Source organism: Lepidochelys olivacea (assembly GCF_965140295.1).
Source record: "Lepidochelys olivacea isolate rLepOli2 genome assembly, chromosome: 12".
NCBI lineage: Eukaryota > Metazoa > Chordata > Testudines > Cheloniidae > Lepidochelys > Lepidochelys olivacea.
In genome coordinates, this window is record NC_140422.1 from 16,381,474 (window position 1) to 16,405,927 (window position 24,454).

A 24,454-nucleotide genomic window follows, 5' to 3' on the forward strand; every position below is an offset into this window, starting at 1 on the left:
GAAAGGTAGGAATTTTTTCTCCTTTTTTCTGACTTCCAGTTGGGCTTTGAGGAAGAGAATATTGCAGATCGCAGGAATTCCAGTTAGAGCTAGTTCTAAACTGAGTGACCTGTCTTAATAGTCAAATTGCCTAACACAATTTATAATCTGTTTTAGCAAGAGGGAGAGCTTGCTTCTGTGTATGCTTCTGATGTGGAAAATTTATTCTGAATCTAGTTCAGAACGCTTACCTGGTCCATACCAACTTGGATGGCTGATTTCTTGTATTTTGGAAATAATGATGATTTTTTGGGGGGGCGAAGTTAGTTTGGTACACCCTTAATGTGTTGTTTGGCGCTATATAGAGTTTTCTAGGTCTAACATTAGTTTAAAAAAACTGTACTTTCTTTTGGAATCTCCCCTCTCCACAGAAAACAAGAATTCAAAAGTAGCAAATAAACATGACTGAGAAATATCACAGAACATGAGGAAAACTGAAAAAGGAACTTTTCAGAGTGGATCCTTCACAATGCACAACAGGCTGCATCACTTCCAACAAAAGTTGGTTGCAAGGATTGATTAAGCCCTTTTCAGATAGCACTGACTCACTTGCAGTCCCTGTCCTTGAGCAGTACAGGAAGAGGTTATGGGGTGCACTGAAGGCCAAATTAAGATGTGTTTGGCAGAAAGCAGGGGTTGAGTGAGGATGTTTTCCCAGTGTCTGATAGTTCTGTGCTAGTACGATAAGTCTCGCTTTCCCAAGCATTACATTCATGCATAAACTGAACATTTTGCCTCCATTCCAGAACTTCGATTTTGATTTTCAGTCTTCCTATCTTTTAAATATTTGTAAAGGTGCATTGTTAGATTTTTAAACCATTTAGATTTGCAAAATGCAGATGCAATTTCAGTTGTATGCAAAAATGCTTGCATAAATGGCAGTTATAGATGCATTTGCAGGTCCAGTTACCTGACTTGGATGTGCAATTGAGGCATTCATTCCAACAAATTTGGCACAAAGCTTGTGCATCTAAACTGACCAAAAATGTGGCCCCACTACAGCCCCCCCAACCTCTCAAATCTTATGGAAGAGATTCTTTGCTAGTGCATCAATTTAGTTTTGATTTTGGTTAGTTACAGCAGGGATGAATTTCACTTCATGGTAGAAGAGCAAGATAAGGACATATCCCTTCAGTGTTTTATGAAACAAAGTAATGCAGATATCTGAAAGTGAGACATGACATTTAGTGTACAGCTAGTAAGTTTGAAATAGTTCTGGGAGTTAAGAATTTACATGTCTTTATTAATTATTAGATGTTATTAGTGTGTGACTAAGGAGCTGGGAAGCTCTAAGCGTTCTTTTGAAGCAGTATACCCAAATTAGGATAAATAAATAAATAAATTTAAATAAATAAATCCAGAAATGTCTGGAAATGTCTGCTCTAATGAATTTTCTAAATACACAAATCACGCTTATTAAAGCAGTGGATCTTTTAAATGTAAAAATATTATTACTTCTACACTGGGGAAATCCATTCAGAGTTATAACATTTTTGGAGACCGTCTCTCTGTTTTATTTCAGTGGAAAGGTTGGATGTTTAATATGAATAAAAAAATTGGGCTTTGGAATAAGGTTTTAAAAGCCAGCTCTTCCCCTCTCCCCACCCTGCCTTTTTTTTTTGTATATATGCCAGTTTTCAATGAGAATCGTGTTCCCGTTTTAGCCTTGTTTAAAATGAACTATGTGTATAACAAGATGTTGAAATTTATTTACAGTATGTTAGCACTGAGGACAGGTTGTTAAAGGGTAATAAAAATTATTAGTTTCCACTTTATGGTGGCAGGGTTGGTTTTTCCTCAAATTAAATTTGACATTAGAGCAGGGAAGGGGAGTAAATTGTGGTATATAAAATTTTCTGTCCTTCATTTTAGTTTCACTTTAATGCAGCTAACAAACCCTACCTTTCAAGACCAGAAAAAAAATCCTCTGTTGGGGAATTTCTCTTGACCCAAATAAGAAATGTTATGGTAAAGTGTGTACCATTTACCCATGATGAGGCCTGTAGCTCTTGCTCACATACATAGTTTCATAGAATTATACAGAGCTGTTCACATGAATAAGGATGCAGGATTAGATGCCAGGTTCCTAATGTGTGTTCTGCTATCCTTAAGTCCTACTTTTACTCGTCCTTTCATGTATATTTGACTCTCATACTATATATTTAAGACCATTTTTCTATTTCCTTGCCAAAATATATTGGCTTGTATATAAGCAAGACAAAACCTTTCTATTGGTATTTAAGAGCCAGTACCAAATCGTGTATTGTTCTATTATTACAATAGGACTTATGAACCAGAAATGATCATAAATGTACATTTTTTCTTAACAATACATATACTTTTTTCTGGGGAGAAAGCACTATTAAACGGAGAGAGAGCTTGGGAAGTATTATCCCCCCACCACACAAAAAGTGCCATAGCAAGCTGTTTGCCAGAGAAGTGAACTCCTGTGAACAATGCTTTACAACCTGTGCTCACTCAGAAAAGCTTGTGAAAACTGTGCTGTTCAACCATTAAGGGCCTGCTCTTGTTCCCATTGAACAAATCTGCCAACTTCAAGGGGAGCAGGGCCAGTCCCTGTGATTAGAGCAAAGCAGCTCTGAAATCTCTGCATATTTATGCATTTGGAGATTTTTGTTTTTTTCTTAGAGAGACCAGTTTTAAGAGAGAGGGAAGCTGGAAGAAATAACTTCACTCACCAGGTGGGTTTTTCTAAGCTCTCATAGCTGTAATTAAAATGGTTTGTCAGGAAAAACCTTTTCTCTTTTTCTTGTTCTGTGCTACTCATTCCGGAAAAATAGCTGGCCACTTAAAAAATTTCTAAGTTTGAAGGACTAGCAGCAAAACTCAGTGTATTTTTTTAGGCAGAAGTGTAGAAATGTGGCTGAACATTTCTTCCCGCCCTCCACCCCCCCACTCCCCGGGATGATTAATAGCCTTCAATGATGAATGAGATATTTATAAAAGGTGAACTTGCCAAATGGAGTGCTCGGGGTGGCAAACACTGCCTTCTGCTGAAACTCACTTTAGCATGTATGGACTTTTAAAACAGAATACAGTGAATCCCCCTGGTCAGAATTACCAAGTAAAATAATAAAACCTTTGTAAGAATACATTTTCCATTGTGTGGTGTCACTTTATAAACCTCTCCATGATCATTGCCACTGATTAAATGAATGAATGGATGGATTTCTATCCTATTTATCAGTCTTCTTGTGTGAATTTTTCCTGAAAGACCAAACTCTCCATGTAAAATTGCAAGTTTTGTAATGAGGAAATTTGGGGCAGGGGAGGGAAAAGGGGGGAGTAGCCATTTTGATGGTCCAGAATGGTTGTGGCAGTAGGTGGCCAGAAGAGCTGAAGTATTTGAGTTGCTGGACTCCAATGTCAGAGTGGGGAAAAGCGGACAATTCTGGTTCCCCTGCCATATAAACAAGATCAGGCTTAAGTTAATATTGAGCCTGATCCAAAGTCAGTGGATTTCATGGGCTTCTACATGCTTTGGAGCAGGCCCATAATGGGAAAAGTGGCATCAGAAGAAAAGACTTATGGGGATAACACGAAGCACTGGCAAATATATCCAAAGTCAGTTTTCTGTAACGAAAGAGAAGAAAAGAATATTTACAGTCTACTGAAAATAGGATGCGGGGGAGGAATGTAGGGTATTGACCAGACCATGTCAAGCACTGAACTCTCTTCTTTGAGTTTTTACTCCAAAATCACATGGGGTCAGTTCCTTTGTCTTCCTAAGTAAGGCAGAAAACATGGTACTATTGAGTAGCAGTACTAGGATGGAATCCTCAACCCAGTATAGCTAAGGCTGTGTGTCTGTCCTGGAAGTTACGGATTCCGTGACTTTCTGTGACCTCCATGACTTCTGCAGAGGCCAGTGCTGGCTATGGGGCTGCTCAAGCCTGGGTTTGGGTGTGTGGGAGGGGGCTGGGGCAGGGGGTTGGGGTGCAGGGCGGCATTTACCTCAGGGTGAATTTTTCTTGAAAGACCAAACTCTCCATGCGGTTCCTGGCCAATGGGAACTGCAGAGCCAGAGCTTGTGGCACCAATGGGGGTCCTGAGCTGCATGCTGCTTTCTGGCCCTTCCCCTCCCCCCAGCACCAGCGGGGGTACTGGGCCACCCTCTCCAGCACCTGCGGCACCCCCAGGCTGTCTCCCCCCGCCCAGCACCCATGGCCCCCCACGCTAGTTTTAGTCAGGGGTATATAGTAAAAGTCATGAACAGGTCATGGGCCGTGAATTTTTGTTTACTGCCCGTGACCTGTCCATGACTTTTACGAAAAATACCCCTGACTAAAACATAGCCTTAAATATAGCATGCATTTTTGGGTTATTTGCTTGCCATGGCATGACTGCTATTGTTAGTGATAGTTTCAGGACATCATAAGGAAGATGGGAGGTCAAATTCAGAGTGATATATGAGATGGAATGAGCCACATGTCAGTGAGTGGGTAGTAGGCAGGCTAAGTTTGTAACTTGCAGGCTAAAGTCCAGAAGAAGGTGTAAGAAGTTTTAAGTTAGCATGTGTGCGTAGTGTGGGACTGCATGTGTCTTCTTACACCCTCCTGTCAGTTGTGTTTCCTGCTCTTCCTCCCCTCTTCTAGCTCTTTGTGTAAATTACACCCATTTCGGGTCCCTTAGGCTAGTAAGATACTTTTACAACAACTCTGAATTTGTCCTGTGGAGTTAAAATCCTGTTCTGAATGGCCTTTTCTTCTTATGAATGTATCACTACAGTTTCAACATTTACATTTTCTTTATTATCCATTATCATTTGAATGCAGCAAAAATATTTAAACTTTTTGTTTCTGAAACGCAATAATGTGTGGTTTTATGAACAATGCGAGAAAAGTCACTTTTGGCTGCCTTGTTTCACTTGACCATTTAAAACATCTGTTTACTCATAGTACCATTTATGTAAAGTGCTCAGATACTATGGGGACAGTTGCCTTAGGAATTCGTATAATAATGATATGGTTTGAGTCTTTGTATAGCTATCCTAGATTACATGTCTCTCTCTACAGACGAGCTTATTGCTTTTTCAACCTGGCTACTTTTAAAGAATTATGTTTTACTCCCTAGTCCTTATCTCTCTGAACTGCATTCTGAACACCCATCCCCTGCCTGAGCAGTGTGGTTTGCTCTGTGTGTCTGTCCGTCCGTCCGTTCACTAGGGAATCTGAGTAGCATGGTACCTCTAAAACGCTCCACCCTCAAATGAAGGGGATTAATTTCCAATTGAAACAAGTTGAAGATGATGTCTCCTGGGATGCACTTTGTTTCAGTGAGTAAGCTCTATGCCAAACAGCAAAGGCACTGTTTTCCTGTCTATTGGATGGGTTCCCCGGAGAGGAGGGGGGTATTTCTGCAAGACTAGTCTAGGGTATGGGACAGAGGAGAGAGACACTTGGAACAAGGATAGCTACATGACCCCCATTCTCCTCTCTTCTCTCCCACAAATACGCTTTTGCGGCTGGGTGTGAAGATAAGGTGCCTGTCTCCTCTCCCTGCTCCTGCAGTGGCTCTTAATAGCATCAGCTCATAGCTGCAGGGCTGCAGGCTAAGGCAGCAGCCTGCTCCCCCCTGTTTCTCTGCTGCTTCTGGGCATTAAAGGAGAGTGCATGTGCTAGGCCCCCTGGAGCCAAGCACTGAAGCCCCGCCTCACCTCAAGCTGTGGGGAGGAGAGAACAAAAGAGAGGGAGAGACTAGAAAATAATAAAATACAGAAGGGGGAGAAAAGAGGGTAAAAACCAGACAAGGGTAAAATCAAGGTGAAGGAGAAAAGAAAACAAGCAGAAATGCCTGAAGAGAGAGACACAGAAGGCAGGGGGAGAAATATAAGAGAAGGCAGCACTTGTGCCAGGACATGGCATGAAGAGACGATGGCCCATCTGCCAGCAATCACAAAGGGGTTTCCAAAAAAAAAAAAAATAAAAAAATTGGGAACCACTGAACTGGGTGTGTGGCAAAGGCTCCAAACAGACTTGAAGAAATAGACTGCAGGGTTACAGACTTGGGGCTTTAAATTGGCTGTACCGTCGCAGGGATTGCACAGCCTTAAAATCATCCCCAGGGTGTGGGAAGTACTGCTGAGTGGGACGCCCTGGTTCTGTGGATGGTTGCTGGTTGATTGAACTCTGGGGGAGGGGACACAAGACCTCATATTCCCTCTGCTATATTGCAGCTGCTCCATCAACGGCTGCAGAAGCAGGGAAGCTGAGTGGGCTTAGACGGGGTCCTCGGCTCCTCCCCCCTCTCCCCCCCAGCTACTGAAGAGCTGGGGTTTCACTTGTTTCAGAGAACAGGTTTAATTCTTTCCCACCCAACGTAAATGGAGAGGGGGGGGCCCTCAGCTTTTTGCTTAGCGCGATACAAGGTAATGGTGGGGAGCAGCCTGAAAGGTCATTTCTGATCCCCAGCCCAAGTGGAGTTCATAAAATCCCAAGCAACTGCAGTATGTGGAGCGCAGATGTCTCACATGACAGACAACTAGTATCATATAAAAGGGGGAGGGGGCATAGCAGCATGTGGGGAAGGATAGCTCAGTGGTTTGAGCATTGGCCTGCTAAACCCAGGGTTTTGAGTTCAATTCTTGACGGGGCCATTTAGGTATCTGGGGCAAAAATTGGGGATTGGTCCTGCTTTGAGCAGGGGGTTGGACTAGATGATCTCCTAAGGTCCCTTCCAACCCTGATATTTTATGATTCTATGGCGCGAATGAGTGGACGACACTCAGGAAGACTTGGACTGCTCTCTGCGACATAATGGAAGGGACAGGGTACTAAGGAGTAAACCCAATGCAAACTGATCTCAGACTTCCCCAAATATGCATCATCATTAGGGCAGTATCACCAGAACTTCTGCTCCTCATTGGCACTTGTGAAAAAGAGTTTCCCTTGTTTGGTCCAGGGTTCTCTGCTGTTCCGTGCCACTCTGAAATATAAGGCTCCTTGTCCAGTTGCACTTGTTGTGTCAGACCCTAAATGAAACAATATGAGGAAATAGGCACTGATGTGCACCTGCCTGTTCCATCACCAGAACTAAGGAACTGGAATTGTCAGGTTAAACCCCAAGTATCTTATTTTAAAAATCCCTAGTCCATAGGGTTAACTTTCCAATCTAAAAATATTTCATCCATTATGGTCAGATTTTTCAAAAATCACGTGAAAAGACCTCCTCCACAAATATGGAGTTTGTACATACATAGGTCCAGTTCTAAGCATAGTGGTTTTTAATTGCACTCTCTGTATGAAATGTTGATTCTGAGCGCAAACAGAAATATTGAATGTATTTTATTATAATGTATATTTATACATAGTGGATTTTGATGGGAAATGTGCATCTCCAGTGGAGATTGTGAATTAGAAATACAAAGACTAAATATGAGCCCTGGGAATAAATGTGCTATAGCTTGTGATTCAGGCGTGGAGTCTGTGTCATGGGGTATGATTAGCCTTTACAAATGGCCCATAGCCTTTCTCCTGTTTTAGATGTGAGATTTTTCTTTGGAATGTCCCTTTTATCTTAACGTGGTTACATTAAGTTTCACTGTAGTATTTTAAGACCAGAGCCTGTTAGCTGTGTGCAGATTTACAGTAGAAGTTTAAGCTAATGGATACTTATCAGGCAGGCTGTGTTTGGTGATCGTCCATCATTTGCTCATTAAACAGTGTGTCTAAGTGATTCTCATTTCCTCCCTGCCATGTCTGGAAAGGAGGAAACTAGGCACATTACGCTGGAATATTAATGTCTTGGAGGATTTAGTCACCCATAAGTAGATCTTCTTTGCATAAACCTGCTAGTGCTACCTTATTTTGTTGTTTGTCTTTTCCTCCTTAATTGTCTTCACTTCTTTCTCTGTCTCTGTGTGTTTTCCTTGTTTTTCTTTAGAATTCAGTCAACATTTTTTTTTGTTCTTTCTTTCTTTTTTTCCTTGACCTAAAGAGCATAGCAGTCTGGGTATCCCACAGAAAGGCTGACTTTGCCAGCAAAAACCACACACTCTGCCAAGCCCTGTTACTGACTTTGGAAAAAAGCAGCTCGAGAACTAATGTGAATTTAGGCTCTGAACTATCTAAATAAGCCATGTCAGTAAACCCTCTTGTCTTATTCTGTGGCCTGCTGGCCCATGAAAGGACAAATATATAATAGTCCTATTTAGGATAGAAAAAAATCCTGGCCAAAGGCCACCACTCACTGAATCCTGTATGGAGGTTAGGAGAACAAGAATGCTGCTCTGCTGATCCACTCAGAAAGCTGAAAGCAATTGTGTTTAGAAAAAAACTTGGAGAACTTGTAGCTTTTCAAATGTTCTGCGTAGGATCATGTGTGCTGGGACTTGAGCAAGAACTATACTGTCAACCAGCTAGATGGGATTTTGTTTCAAAATGCCAACTTCCATCTAACGCTGAAAGAAGATGATTTATGACTTATGCTAGATGGCAAAAGTCAGTGCAAACAAGCAAAATGTCTAGTAAACTGAAAGTTGTAGTTGGAGATGACAGCAGTAGTGTGGTATAGTAGTTGTTTCAGTGTGGATGAACTGGCTCAAATTACTGGTGCAAAGCATCCCTGGTTGTCTAACTTGGAATCTTTTCTACCTCCCTTAAATATAACTATTGAATCAGCAGATGAGTTTACTTGTCTTACCCTATAGACAAAAGTCCAGGTGATCTTGCTGAATAACCAGATGAATTCATAATGATTTTTATGTGTATTTCTCATTAAATTGCTAAATCCCCATAAAATTTTATCATTTACATTTGAATTTGAATTTTCTTCCATGCACCTTTGCTGTCATCGCAGTGTAAAGTTCTTTCAAATACAGTCAAGCCGCTATGTGCTCCACTCTATGTGGAAGCTAGTTTTTGTGGGAAGGTCCCTGAATTCTGCAGCACTCCAGTGCAGCAGAATGGAACTCTCTAGCAGTTTCATTTAATTAAAAAAACAACAACAAAAAACCCAAATTCAGTGTATTTTATGCTGCTCCCACCTTTTCCTCTTTCAATAATTTTGTCATGAGCTGCATGATAGAAGTTGATAGGTGGGACGATAGATATTCTGGATGCTGGATGGGGGGCAGATAAGCTTTTGGAACCTTTGAGGAGGCACTGGAGGCAGTTCAAGATTAGCATGTCAGCTGGAACTTTCTGTTAAAGGGATCATCAGTGAAATAGTTAATAATGTTGCCCTTTATATTGTCATCTTTAGGTTTCTGAGTTAACCCATTAAGATGAATGGGCCTGTTTACACCTATCAGAGCAATTGTTTCAGGCTCTCTGCAGACTTCAGGGTATGTGTACATTGCAAAAAGGTGTGTTCTTAATTTGTCAGTGGTCTCCAAACTGTGGGGTGTGCCCCCTCAAGGGGGGTATGGAGGACTGTCCAGGGTGGGGGACCGGCAGGGCCTGGACTAGCCCCCACAAGGGGGTGGAGTGGGAGTGCCTCCTTGCCCCTGGTCACAGCTGCCCCTGCTCCCAGCCATGACCTGGCCCCCTTTCCCAGCCACAACTCACCCTTGGCTCCCACTCCCAGCCCCTGCTCTCTGCTGCCAGCCCCTGGCTGTGGCTCCACTCCTGGGCTGCAGCCCCTGGCCCAGCTACAACTCCACACCCGGCCCGTGGAGGGAGATGGGGGTGCGGATGCATTCCATTACTGGTAAGCGGGGGCACGAGGGGAAAAGTTTGGGCACTGCTGATTTAGGGTAGGAAACCTGGGTTAGCTAACTAAGGTTAAAATAGCAGTCAGGACATGGCAACTCAGGTTTTAACTTGAGTTAGTAGCTCAAGTTAAACCCCATAGGGGAGTCTGGGGTTGAACTCAAGCTGCTAACCCAAGTTAGAAGCTTTGTCTTCACTGCAGTTTTAACTTTTGGGGAGATACAACCCTCCTCTCCCCCCTCCCCCCCCCCTTTTTTTTTTTAGTGTAGACATACGCCAGAGAGACAATACCGCATCCTTTTACACTTGGGTCATGTAGCTAAACTTTAAAGATTTTTAATCTGCCTTGTGCTCCTGCAAGGCTAGTTTTAAACTGTTTCCTTAGGGTCCTGATCCTGCTAAATCCTGAACATCTGCATTTCCCTTTGACTTAAAATGGAAATTGATGGTGCTCAGCACCTGATGGGATCATGACCAAATTAAGGTATTGTATATTGAGGCTGCTCTGTGTCAGGCTGTTGGAGGATGAATGGTGCTGGGATGAACATCTTTGGTTTTGTGTACTACACTACAGAGTTTTGTTCACAAAAGTCAGCTTTCGTTGACAAAAGAGTGGAGGTATACACACTACACTGCTCCTTCTGGCAATAAAACTCTCCTCGATGAGAGGTGTAGAGCTATAGCGACAAAGTTATATCGACAAAGTGTCAGTGTAGACTTCGCGCTTGGTTATGTCGCTGTAAATGGCCTCCCCACAATCGCCATCCTGACCGCTCTGGTCAGCAGTTTGAAATCTGCTGCACTGCACCTAAGTACACAGGCTTCTGCTTTGCCTTCTTTAAAGGCCTGGGAATTTTTGAAATTCCACTTTGTTTGCTTGGCATGGAGAGCTCACATCACATCTTCCCAGCTGACCATGGCGGCTCCACGCAGCAAACGCTTCCCACTTGGAGCACACCTGAGTTGTTGGATCTGCTGGCACTGTGGGGAGAGTAGTCCCAGCTCCAAACCAGCTGTAGGAACTTCAATACCTACAGTCTGATTTCTCATGGCATGTTTGATAAGGGCTATGAATGGGACACGCAGCAGTGCTGTGCAGAGATAAAGGAGCTGAGACAAGCGTAACAGAAGGCAAGGGAGTCTAACCATCGCTCTGGTGCTGTGCCGAAGACCTGCCACTTCTATAAGGAGCTGGACGCCATTCTCTGCAGGACCCCACCTCCACCGCCAAGAGCCCTGTAGATATGTCAGCGGGGCTAGAGACAGCGGACAGCAGACTCAACCCTGAGGATGAAGTTGTGGACGAGGAGGTCGAGTTGGAGGATGATGTGGAGCGTACGACAGGGTTGTCTGCTGTGAGTCAGGACCTCTTTTCCACTTTGGAGGCATCTAGCCAGTCCCAGCAGTTCGTCTCTGGCAAGCATCATGCAGGAGAGGAGAGCCCTGGTAAGTGATCTTTTTGAGTAGATGTTGTTCGGTTATCTGAGGTAGAGCTGTCCTTTGCTTTGTATGTTCTAGAAGTTGGTGAAGGATAGAAATGTACCAGACTAGCTGTGTTTGTGTGTGCGTCACATTCCCCTGTGCAGCTAAGTGCGGCAGAACACTGTTAATGTGCACCGAGATTACACGGGAATCCTCCGGAGAGATCTCTAGGAAACTTTCCGGGAGTTACTCACCAATCCTCTGCCGAAGGTTCCTTGGCAAAGTTGCTTTGTTCCTTCCCCCATTGTAGGAAACTTTCCTGCGGCAATTGGCAATCACTTATGCAGGGACCAACATGGCACACAGGCGAGCAGCATAGAGACTTGGTCTGATGCCGCACACATGCAGGAGAGATGCACTCATGCATCCTTGATTACCCTCAGGAATGAGATATCCGCCTCATTCACCCCCACCTGTGGAAAATGGTGGTAGAATTTACAGTATTTTTCCGAGTCATCTGCAGTGATCCCCTTAAAAGACCATAAAGAAAAGGAGTACTTGTGGCACCTTAGAGACTAACCAATTTATTAGAGCATAAGCTTTCGTGAGCTACAGCTCACTTCATCAGATGCATATCGTGGAAACTGCAGCAGACTTTAAATATACACAGAGAATATGAAACAATACCTCCTCCCACCCCACTGTCCTGCTGGTAATAGCTTATCTAAAGTGATCATCAGGTGGGCCATTTCCAGCACAAATCCAGGTTTTCTCACCCTCCACCCCCCCCCCCACAAATTCACTCTCCTGCTGATGATAGCCCATCCAAAGTGACAACTCTTTACACAATGTGCATGACAATCAAGTTGGGCTATTTCCTGCACAAATCCAGGTTTTCTCACATCCCCACCACCCCCATACACACACAAACTCACTATATTGCTGGTAATAGCTCATCCAAACTGACCACTCTTCAAGTTTAAATCCAAGTTAAACCAGAACATCTGGGGGGCGGTAGGAAAAAACAAGAGGAAACAGGCTACCTTGCATAATGACTTAGCCACTCCCAGTCTCTATTTAAGCCTAAATTAATAGTATCCAATAAGGTGCCACAAGTACTCCTTTTCTTTTTGCGAATACAGACTAACACGGCTGTTACTCTGAAACCTGTCATTAAAAGACCATGAGATTCTTTACCCCATCTTGAGCCCCTTCCCCCTCCCCCCCCGGGGGGGGGGCAAACTCATCATGTTTAGGGCATTCGCTGCACTGGGTGCTTGCCAAGGGAGAGTGAGAAACTGATTTGTGTTTTTTAAAAAAGTGCATTTTGCGATGTTGATTTGATGCATGCACTAAGAATCATGCTTCTGTTTATTGTTTCTTGTGCTTCTGCAGATGTGGCCTTCAGGGGAATCCCGTACACACTGGCGGAGCACCTCCGCGAGATAAAGAAGTGACCAAGGAGGAACAAGGAGGCCACATTTCGAGAGGTGCTCCAATCCTCCGAGGCCGAAAAAAGAGAAGGCAGGGCGTGGAGAGAGACTTTAAAAGAAAATTATAAAATAGACAGGCAGGACAGAAAGGAGAGCCAGGAGCGGATGATAAAAATGGTAGAGGAACAAATGGAAATGTTGAAGTCCCTAATCACGCTGCAGGCTGAATTCAGGTGTGCGCAACACCCCGCCCCCCCCGGCCCCTCGGCAGCTGATACAGAACTGCTTTCCATACCCTCCTCAGATTCCTCCCACACATTCATTGCAACTTCCTGGCCCATCTTGGTACCTCATTCACTTCACCCCTTCAGAGTTACATACAGCCATAAGAACCTACACTGCCCTTCATTGTTATCTCTCTTCCCACCAAGCCTTTTGTGTGTCGTTGTTAATGTGAATTTAATAAAAACATACTCTCTGAAAGATAACCAATCTTTATTTGTCTCCTACACATGGTGGTTGCTGCTGGAATTAATACACAGTGGCAATTTGATCATTTGCTGAGTACAAATCATGGTCGGGAATCATCAAAATTTTCATGCAAGGCAACAAAGCAAGGCAGAGTGCTGTATAGAAAGACACATTACTGGAGCTCATTGTCAAAATGGTGCCTCAAAGCCTCTGTGATTCAAGTAGCCCCCGTTGTGCTCCTGTAATAGCCCTGGTATCTGACTGCTCAAAATCAGCCGCCAGGCGATCTGCCTCTGCGCTCCACAGTGGGAGAAACTTATCACCCTTAGCCTCACAAATATTGTGGAGCGCACAGCAGGCTGCTATGACCATGGGAATATTTTCCTCTTTTAGGTCTAACCTGCCAAAAAGGCAGTGTCAGTGAGCCTTTAATCTGCCAAAGGCACATTCTGTGGTTGTTCTGCACATGCTCAGCTATTGTTGAAGCGCTCCTTGCTGCTGTTCAGGTTTTCCATGTAAGGCTTCATGAGCCATGGGAGTAAGGGGTATGCTGGGTCTCCCAGGATCACTATGAGCATAGCTACCCACAGTGCACTGCTCTCCCTGTCAGTGCTAGAGTACCAACTGTGGATGAACAGAAGCAGCATTGTGTGAGCATGCACAAGCGATGTAATTATACGGGTTTTTGATTGTTGGTGTAACTTGTGTTGACAAAACTCTGTAGTGCAGACAAGGCGTCCATGGTTGTTCATTGGTTTGGAGGCTTATAATTTCATGCGATCCCTTTTTAAAGGCAGAAAGGAAAACTTTGAGAAAGGGATTGTGGATAGATGGGAGACGATATGAAAGCTAAACGCATTGAAAGGATATGTATCTGAGGGTGGCGGCTGTAAACAAGTGTGAAAAGTATATGAGAACTGATGTTTCAGGGAAGTGGCAATCACTGAGCTCTAGCTTAAAAGTATCTGTGTCTAGGTCTGGGAAAATATGTATTTATTGTATGATTTGATTAATAATAAAGGGTCTTATTACAAAACCTATCCAGAGGGAAATATGAGAGTTTGGACGCACACACTGCAGGCTAATATACAGACAATATTGATACAACTTGTAGTAGTTTATGTGAGAAATAAACCCATCCTATTTAGAATAACATAATCTAACACCCAACCAACTAAAATGCAACATGGCCATTTTCTGCACTCAGACCATTTCATCATCCTCTTCAGAGAGGTTATCTGATGTAACAAAATGGCGAGAGTACTCTACCGTAATGGTCCAAAACATAATAGCTCTGATTCAGGAAAGTCACCTGATTCCCTATTTAGACAGGGCACGGAAAGTTAAACATGTGGTTAAGTACTTTTCCAAATTGGGGCCAATAATATTATGCCATTGTTTTTGACTCTTAGGATAGAACACTGTAGTATTTTTATTCTAAGGCAAATATTAGTACAATCCTATCATGTCAATAGTTCTCTTCACCCCTTGAAGGCTATGGATAAGAAGTATGCATATAGAATCTGAGCTGTTAAGGGGCTGTTGCTCATTTGTAAGGTTTGATTGCATCTAGAAATCAACATGTGGCTCAGAAGTGCCTTGGTTTGATAAGGTTAACTTCTTTCCTGGGAGTGATCAAGTGTTAAATAAGCACTGTACTATGAATGGAGTTCAGGTAATGGCACACCCATAAATAGATTTTCAGATTCATGCGGGAATGGGTGCTGAATTCTTTCTGACGTTTCTTTGAGTGCAGAGGACCAAAACCTTTTAGTCTCCAGCACCAGTGACCTAGCAATTAAATAAATATCCTCTGAGAACATCTAAGATAAGCTGGCAAAATGTAAACATTTGGATTTGTGTAATACTGTTTAATGAATGGAGTATCTGCCCACAGTTCCCTACTGTATCTGAGCTGTGCTTGGTTGTAGTGAAGAGTGGTGGCCAGAGAGATCTGGTTGTGGCTCCCTGATCAGGGCTGCCTACTCCTGTCATAAATTAGAGCAGAAAGGCATCTTGTTCTAATGCTGCTGGCATTGCTGGCTTAAGGTCCCTTACGCGAGTGGAGAACTGGGTATCCACCTCTGCCACACCCCCCAACATTTCTTCAGCAAGCCCATCCCTGACCTGCTCCCTCTTCTTTTTTATGTCAGCATGAGGCGTCAACTGGTGTATGAAGGTGCTGTGCCTCCTCTGGCAGCTCTGTGCCAGCAGAAATTCCCCCTGCACATGGGAAATTCTCTACTTGCACAGCACAAAGTGGCCTTAGTGAACTGGAGAATCTGGCCCTTTGAGTTTATCACAAGAAGATTTTCTGTATGTGCTAGCCAAGGACATTTTCAAAGCTCTTTGCATGGAAATTCATTCCAAGACATTTTTTTTTCTAGAGGGTTCAACTTCATAGTTGCTTCCCAGACAAACTGCATTAAAAGGATACTGTCAATTTAGAAACTGTGAAAGTTCTTTATGACCATAGTTACTAGAAGCACCAAGATTACTGTACTTGAAGAATTAAACTAAAAGAGCGCCTCTCCTTGTTTCCAGTTTGTTCACTTCGTGCACTGGATGACAATTTGGGTGCACAGTTTGTTTCCCCTTTTCGTCTGTTCAGTCAGTCAGTTTATCTCAACTGTGGTTTATGTAGGTCATTCACACAGCAACAGGGGAGAGAAGATTTTTAACAATAAACAAAAATAAGGGTAAGGCCACAAACACTGATAAAGGAACTCAGAGAAGATTTTAGTACTTTGAAACTACTTTTAACTCTGTTTTTAAAATTGACTATGAATTCAACCTGAGATCTGAAAACTGACATAATCACCAATAATATACTGTACTTGGAACATGACTGACTCTTTTGTTGATGATGCATGAAGCAGAATACAATTCAGGTTGCTGTTCTCTAGCTATATTGGCTCTGCATTACTAATAGGAGTGAAATTTTTTTTTAAGACATTTCAAAACAATGACTCAGAGGGAGCAGATATAGTATGAACCTTTTACATCGCCGTTGTTTCTCACTACAACCATACCTGAATGCACAAACACCTTTTATAGTTTGGAGAAAAGTGGGGGAAAGGGGGGTGTGTGTAACTGACAAGAATAATTGGAATTTAAATGTAGAGGTAGCCAAGATTCTAAAATGTTTCAGTCCAGTGTGAAACACCTTAAAGGGCACTGTTTTTTTATGAAGTGCTGAGCATTGCTCTCAAGAAAACAGGCCCCTTTAAGGTGTCTCAAGTTGAGGCAAAATCACTAGCTGCTTTTTAAAATCTTGGCTTACATCCTTAAACTTCACCTCTCTTTCCTTTAATATTTCCATGCTGTACTTCCCAAGGAGAATGTTTCGAATACTTCTGCATCTTTCTATCAGTCTCAGTCTCAGTGCATAGGTGCTGACTCCATGGGCGCTCCGGGACTGGAGCGGGGGCAGGAAGAGGTGGGAGCTGGGGGAAGGGGTGGAATGGGGGTGGGGCCTGGGGTGGAGCAGGAGTCGAGCACCCCCCTCAGGAAATCACAAAGTCAGCACCTCTCTCTCAGTGGTTTAGCAGTAGCTGCGTTCTGCTGTTGCTGAACAGTAGTAGTTTAGATTTCTGTGTTTGCATCATCAAAGTGATTAAATGGCACCTATGGAAGGGTCTAATCCTTGATTTTGGTTAATTATGGTTTTGTCCATTGTTTCTCAGAAAACATTTATTCTTCTTTGAATGAAGGGCCCTATTGTATTCCAGTGAGGGTTATGCATGTCTGCTATGTTCCCAGAGTCAGAGAACTCGAAAATAGTGTCTGTTGCTCCTTGCTTGAGCCCTGGCTCACCTTGTGCTTTCATCTGACAAAGGGCGGGGCAGACTAACTGCATCCGCAGTTCCTTCTCATGGCTGGGCGGTCTGGGTCGGAACTTTCAGTGTCCTCATCGCTGACGCACTTTGAAATAAGACAGTGTACATAGTTTGCCAGTTTTTAGATTAGTTTTACCAGTTTATTGTACTTTTATTGTAGTTTTAGTACTTGGTCTAGATTTGGGTTTATTTTTTTGTTTGTCTTCTTCGCCAATCCCTCCTCCCCTGTACTGTCACGCGGGTATTGGACTATGCCCTGGACTCCGGGCTTCAAACTCTGCACCTCTTGCCTGCATTCCTTCTTGGTCAGCGACGATCACTAACGCTGTCTGTCCTGCTTGGGAGAAGCTCCTGTGTGACCAGGTGCAGTATTTGCCTATCCTTCCCCAGCTACATCTGAGAAGGGCAGGCTTTCTGCCTCTGGAAGCGCCTCATGGAGTTCTCCTCGAGACCTCACTCGGACCCAGGCCAGGGAACCCTCACATACATTGGACTGAATTAGTGAGGAGCTGTTTCCTGCTACCATGTCCAAATCTGGTGCTGTCGGAATCACCCCCCACGGACCCCATAGCGGGGCCTAGTCATGAGGTAAGGAAACATACCTATAAGCATGGGACTAAGTCTTCCTCAAAATCGAAGAAAGTGAACACTCCTTCCACGAGTTCGAGACATGGTGACAGATCACGTGCTAAGTCCCATAGACCTGAGAAGAAGTCACACAAGCAATGGAATCTGGCGGTTCTGAGCACTGGTCCATTGGTATTGTTATCACTGGCATCCCAAAAGATGTGGGATTGTCCTGTTCCAGGAAAGTCCATCGTGCCATTTGATACCCAGAAGGAGAGGGTGCCTCTTACAGCGGGGAGATCTGGAGCCAGAGCCGCGTCCCAGGATGTGTTCACCTGGCCAAACCCGGAGTCACCCCATCTATCATGCCCCTCCACTTCTGGAGAGATAATTTCTCTACCACAGGATATGCCTGAGGTACGGGATCCCTCACCGTCTGCTCTGATAATTTACACCCTTCCACTGGCTCCAGTGGTACTGGCTTTGGAACCTGAGTAAATCTTTTCCTTCTCTGATGAATCAGAACTGGGAGAGGAACCGACCACGTCTTATCGCCACTACGCACCTTCACGGAGACTGCCACGTCCATGGGAGCATCTACCACCTCAATCATCTCTGAGCCATTGGTACCCCATGCCGTGGGGACCATCACAACCTCCCTGGGATCCAGCCTATTGACCATACTGGGGAATCTTGTCCCTATACCTCCCCCCAGCCTAGTCCACAAGGGAATCTTCACCTGCCTCCCCCTAAGGGATCCTTCCAGCAGGTGTTCGGATCCTATAGTAGAGGAAGAATCCCTTAGTCCGGTCCCGACAGTGGTTCCACAACCAGCTAGATTTCCCTCCTTATCTCTGGATGAAGTGATAGAACAGGGTTCTACTCAGCTTACTTACTGATACCCAAGAAGACAGGCAGATGGAGATCAGTCCTCGATCTTCGGCACCTTAATCGCTTCTTTCACAAGCTCAAGTTTCGTATGGTCATGCTGGCAGCAATTATCCTGTTGTCAGAGAAGAGCATGTGGTTTATGGCTCTCGATATGAAGGATGCTTATTTTCACATGGATGTCCATGGAGCCCACAGACGTTTCCTGAGATTCACAGTGGGCGTTCACTATTTCCAGTACAGAGTGCTCACCTTTGGAATAGCTGCTGCTCCCCAGGTCTTCACCAAGGTGTTTTTCATCGTAGAAGCTTATGTCAGATGTTGTTATGGTGTCCTTGTGTTTCCTTGTCTCAACAATTGGCTTCTAGCTGTGCTGTCCAGGCAAGAAGCCCATGCATCAACCTCCATGTTGCTCCAATTTCTTTTGTTGCTCAGAGTCAGTGTCGAAATTGATCCTAGACCCCACATAGTCTCTGGACTTCATAAGGGCTACCATCAATTTGAACGTGGCACGAGCCTATTTAGCAACAGATCAGTTCTAGGCATTATATTTTTGGCATAATTCATTTATCATTTGTGACAATCTTTAAACCACTTAGCCATCTGCACGACACAGTTGGGTGGAACTTTCTGGTACAGGATTTACACAATAAACAGGTTTTCAGTACCACCAGTGTAGTGTTCTTTTTAGCGTTTACCATTTTTTGGTTAAGAATGGTCTCCGTAGATCCCGTATATTACTGAGTAGCATATCTTGAAAGTGTTGCCCTTAGATTCTGTTCCCTTCTGCTGCACCTATTACTATTATTGTTTTAAATGAACCAGTCTCCACAAGGTAGGGGGAAACAGAGATAATTTATTTACAAAGTCTAGTAATACTGCTATAAACAAATATATAGAATAGAGAAGGTAAATTGAACCAGGCTTCAAATCATGTCAGAAAATAATAAAAGAGATAACACGTAAGGACAGACAGGGAAAGCAAACTAAAGTAAACATCTCCCTAACTAAAATTAAAATTATGAACAAGGTTTTTCTGACTCACTGCTCTCAGTGGTGAGAATTGGAGATGCCTATGTAACCTCAGCAGTCAAACCCCACTCTGACCTGCTGTTTGCTCCTTGGGAGGACCTGCTGAGCCTGTAATCAAAATATTGAACCTTTATTCCACTCACTGGATGAGCAGGGACTTCACCTCCAGTTTGGACAAAGCCTTTACACAGCCCTTCCTTTACCAACACAGGAAACTTCTAACATATGTATCCTGACCTTCCAAATGAAATCAACAGAGGACTCATGCACCAGAGGGCAGAATTTAGCCCTTGATGGTCAAGTATTAAAGTTTTTAGTTTAAGGTAATGCTGTCCTGTCAACTTTTTTAATGCTTGGATATTTACTGTCTCAGCAGACATAACCCCTCCCCCCACTTCAAATATGTGTGCTTATATAATGTGTGCTTATGTCCAAATGATTTAGATATGCCAATGAGAAAAGCCTCACAACACCTCTGTGAGGTATTATCCTCTTTTAATAGAGAAGTATATGCTGGTTAGGTAATTTAAGATTACACTAGAAGTCTATAACAGAGCTGGAAAATTAACCCAGATTTTTTGACTCCTAGTTCTGCACTTTAATCATGGGGCCATCCTTCCCTCCCTACCTGTCAAAGTGCATAGGACAGGATATTAATGGAACAGATAGTTAAATAGCTGTGGCTTGTTAATCATATTGGTGTGCAGAATGATTATTTTTATGTTAAAGGCTTTCCTTAGATCACTGATTCTCATACTGTGTTTGACATCCCTTGGTGCCTGATGTCTAATTTAGGGTCTGGTCTTGCAAACAGTTGGGCACACGAGTACCTGAGTGTTTGCAGGCCCCGCTTAGGTCCCTTGTCCAAAGAGATTAGTCTATCTTTCTAATTGTCCCTTAGGCCCCATGCATTGTTATGGTGCTGTAGAATAATTTCAGGGAAGTACAAGACTAACCATGCCAGCCTTTTTGTACCACTTGCTACCTTATGTGCTCCTGCTTCCACAGCAAGCACCCATCTTGAACAGTGTGAAGTGATCTGGCTTCTTTTTTTCCTATCGCTCCTGCCAGTTACCTTATTGTTGAAGAGACCAATTTGAACTCCTGTTCGGCTGGATAAAGAAAACCTGTTCAGTTGCACAGTAGTCAGATGTAACAATACCTCCAAGGGGGGTTGCTATTACTTTTTCTCATCCTTGAGCCTGTAAAGATAGTGTGTTTATTAAAAGAAAAAAAGAGAGAGCGAGAGAGAGAGAGAGAGAGAGAAGTGGAAGAAAAAAGGAAAAAGAAAATGAAAAAAGAGAGAGGAAAAATTAGTGGGATGAGCAACAACAGCTAAAATGCATTTATGGCTAAACTAGTGAGGCAATCGACTCCCTTGATGCATGAAAATGTTAGATGAGGTGATGTGTTTGCATGTGTGTGTGGGGAAGAACCTGAAATCATGACAGTAATATTCAATGAATGTAAGTGTTGTCATCTTCATTTAAATATAAAAATGTAGTGGTCTCCCTCCCTCATCCACTCAGCAGAGCAAAACAAATTAATGCCAGTAAAGGCATTCATTTAACCTTTTAAGCATTTAACCTTTGGCCTCATTTAAGGGATTCCTAAAAGTATAGTGTTGTTGTACTGTTGAAATCAAGTGAAATCAAGGACTGTAGCAGTCTCCTGTGTTTAGCTAAAATGTGAGTTAGTCTGTTGTTAAAATTACAGAGGACCAACAGTGGTTCCATATATTTCTTATTTAACTGTTATTGAAGTTAAGGCCTTGCCATATTTTTTAGCAGATTTAGTAAGTTTTATTCTCTTATCCATTAGAAAAGTGATTTAAAATTTTTTTTTCCATAATCAGATAAAAACGTTCTGCTGATCCTTTTTGAATAAGACATGCAGTATAAAGTTAGCTTAATTGACATGTTGGGGGAAAAATATCTTCTCCCAATGTACATGTAATTTTACTGTTGAAACACAAACATATCTGTTCTAAGAGCTGAAGCAATATTTAATCTCATTATGTCCAGAATATTCCTTTTGCATTTTAGTACTTGTCACAAAAATGAAACAAGATGGTGGTCTCAGAGATACAAAATGGTGGGTGAACCTTTTACTAGAGCAAATGTTTGGCCCAGTCCTACTTGTGTCAAAATAAATGGCAGTTTTGTTATTGATTTTCACATTTTATACTTTGTTTTCCATCATTCCAAATATAATATTTTGTGAAATGTGCTTTTGTGTTCATGTAGGTTTGTTTAAAAGACTACAGCTAATTTTAAAGGATCATCAGCATCAACCGAAGTGGCCAATCTTTGTTGAAGTAATAAAATTATACAATAGCGCTACAGTAGTTGTAGCCTTCTATGGAATGTACATTTGTTGTGCAATCTCCCCATTAGATTACAGTGCATCAAAAATATTTTTATATTACCCATTTAGCTATCTTTTCTATTTCCAATTTCTTTTTAAAACCACCTACATCAACTTGCTAGAACTGCATCAAGGATATTAGAGCTTGTTGGAAAAAAAATGAGGCTTCCAGGTAATAATAATTGAATCTAAGGGCTGTAAACCTAGCTCTAAGGTCTGGGCATACAACGACCAGTGTAGTCAATGGGAGCTATGGAATGTGAATTTAGAGTGGTACATTGACTTCAGCTGCAGAATCCTGTAGATGTCCATTTTTTAGATGAAGTGAGGTGTGGATAAGGGCGGGTAGTAGTGTTGAGTGTACAGTAAAATGGTGTATGTCAGAGAATAAAGGTCCAATATCCAAACTATATTTTTGAGGGAGAAATAAGGACACTGTTGTATATGATTATAAAGGGGCATGTTGACAATCTCTGCACCTCTGACTTTCAAATGCACACAATTTGACAATAGTAAAACTACTATTGACTGAAGTGGGAATAGAATTGGGCTCCTAGTTGGCAGCTGGTCTCTTGGCTGTTTCTAAGGGGCACAAGGTTGGCTAAACAAAATTTGAACAGCTAAAGATAAAATGTTGTGTTTACTTCTTTCCCAAGTGCTAGATAAGTGTTTAATTCTGAAAGATACTGAGCATCCTACCCCCATTGTCTTCACATGATCAGGCCTTAAATTACAATATAAATATTTTAAAGAAAAAGTGCGTATGTGACTGCAGTATTACAAAATGTGTCCATACATAACATATAGTGTTTTGGATACCAAACTTTTTAAAACATCATAAATTTTGTAGTTCTTCATATTGTTTAATTACGTCCATCAATATTGTTTTCATAGAACATATCTTTGGTGTGATATGTTAGAGTGAAATTTTCAAAACAGTCTCTTTGCAGCCACAAATTTGCAGTTTTTGTGTGCACCAACCCCCTAAATCTGCACATCCGCAATACATTGTGGTAGTTAAACCTCACTCACATCTGCATGTGCAAATTTGGTAATTTGTATATGGGGAAAAAAATATTCAGGCACAGATTTAGTAGCCAAGTTGAAAATGTTTGAACAGAAACTTTACTAAATTATCACCCTAAAATTATTTTATGGAAAATAATCTTTTCTTCACTGGTGCAGAAATCTGTTGTAACACTTTAATAGTATATGGGGCTCTAATTATCTCGTGCTTCCCGTTTTGTTTAGAAATCACAAACTGTATTTTGTTCTCTTTCAGTCGAAGAGGGTGAATCTTCAGATTTTGCTTTGAACTGGGACTCATCAGTGACTCAATCAGGTAAATGTTCTAGGTTTTTCTGATTGCAAAGGCTGCCAGAAAGCAGCCAGGCATTTTACAGAAACTGTATTTTGTGTCACATTCCTGTCTCAAATCCAAGACTACCCACTGCAACACAATTTTTATATCAGTTCCATATGGTCAATAAAATCTATTACATACAGAGACTAATATACTCTTATCCTCCAGAGAGCCATTCTTTCTTCTTGTGGGCACACAGAAATGGGTTGTGATTTCTCCAGTATAACTGCTTTGAAGTTTTCTGCAATGGCGCTGTTGCACATTCATTCCAATCTAATTACATAAAAACTACTCTAATAGGAATTTTAAACTCAATCTCAATTGAAATGTATGTATTGCTCTTCTTGGAAGAAATTACAAAGCACTCTTAGATCAGGTGAACATAAGTTTGGAAAGATCTAATGTATTTACCAGTCTCTGTGTAAACCTGACGTGTGTCTAGAACCTGTAAACCTATTGAACATCTGAATAAAAAGGGGCTCAGAAACTAAAGTAGATTAAGCAAGTTAGAATGTCAGATTAGTCTAGGTGTATGGTTGGTTGCAAGTTATTTACCCAATCTGATGTACTTAATGCTATTTTGATTTGGAGTACATATTTTGTCTGTGTAATATCTATGGAATTCTCAGAAGGCAAATTTGTATATAATTTCTTTTGATTTTAAGGTGATAAAATGGTTAACATTAACGGTGCTTCAATAGTGTCTTAATATAGAAACACATTGTGGTATTATAGTAGTGGTAGACCACAAGAATTCACAATTTAAATAGATGCTAAACAGTAATATGAAAATAAACAATGGTAATAAATCCCCATTCAGTGTGGATATTATAAGAATCATTGGGAAACAAGCTCACAAGGGATTTTTCTCACCATAGTCAGTATCTGGCTGGTCTTTAAGACAAATTTGTCTTTGCCATGGTACTTGTGGCATTCCATTTTGTACAAAACATAGTGTATGTTGTTCTGGGTACAGCATCTTTTCCACTATGGCTGCTTTGAACGATTTGTATTTTCACTGTTCTTTGATAGCAAATATTCCTGCTGCTGAAAACCCCTGACTGTGATGCAGAAGGCCCCTTTGTGCCTGGAGCTAACAGTGCATGAAAAGAGCACTCTCAGTCTTTCTTGCTTGACCTTAGTTTCAAACAGCAGTGGAGTTGAGTAACCAATGTTATCTATCAAAAATCCTGAATTATATTAAATCTGAGGTACAAAAAATATATCTATACATGTCAGTAGGATGGAGTGCATTTGGGTTTTCTGAGTGAGGTTAGTGGATATATTGGAGGTATAAGAAGAGCTTGTGAAAGAGTTTTCACAAATTAGCTGTTTCTGCTCCCATTTTCTCACAAAGCTGAG

The 24,454-nt window shown here is 42.2% G+C and overlaps 1 protein-coding gene across 11 annotated transcripts in view; it reads left to right on the top strand.

Annotated features, from left to right (window-relative positions):
* Positions 1–24,454, top strand: part of ZNF423 (zinc finger protein 423) — a 324,425-nt gene that overhangs the window by 48,704 nt on the left and 251,267 nt on the right. For 9 of the 11 annotated variants that reach the window (XM_084644430.1, XM_084644429.1, XM_084644433.1 and 6 more), the window contains exon 2: positions 23,012–23,071. The exons of the other annotated variants lie outside the window; for them this stretch is intronic. In XM_084644430.1, the coding sequence (XP_084500556.1) occupies positions 23,012–23,071 (60 nt within the window). The remainder of the gene's footprint in view (positions 1–23,011; positions 23,072–24,454) is intronic. 11 annotated transcript variants of the gene reach the window in all.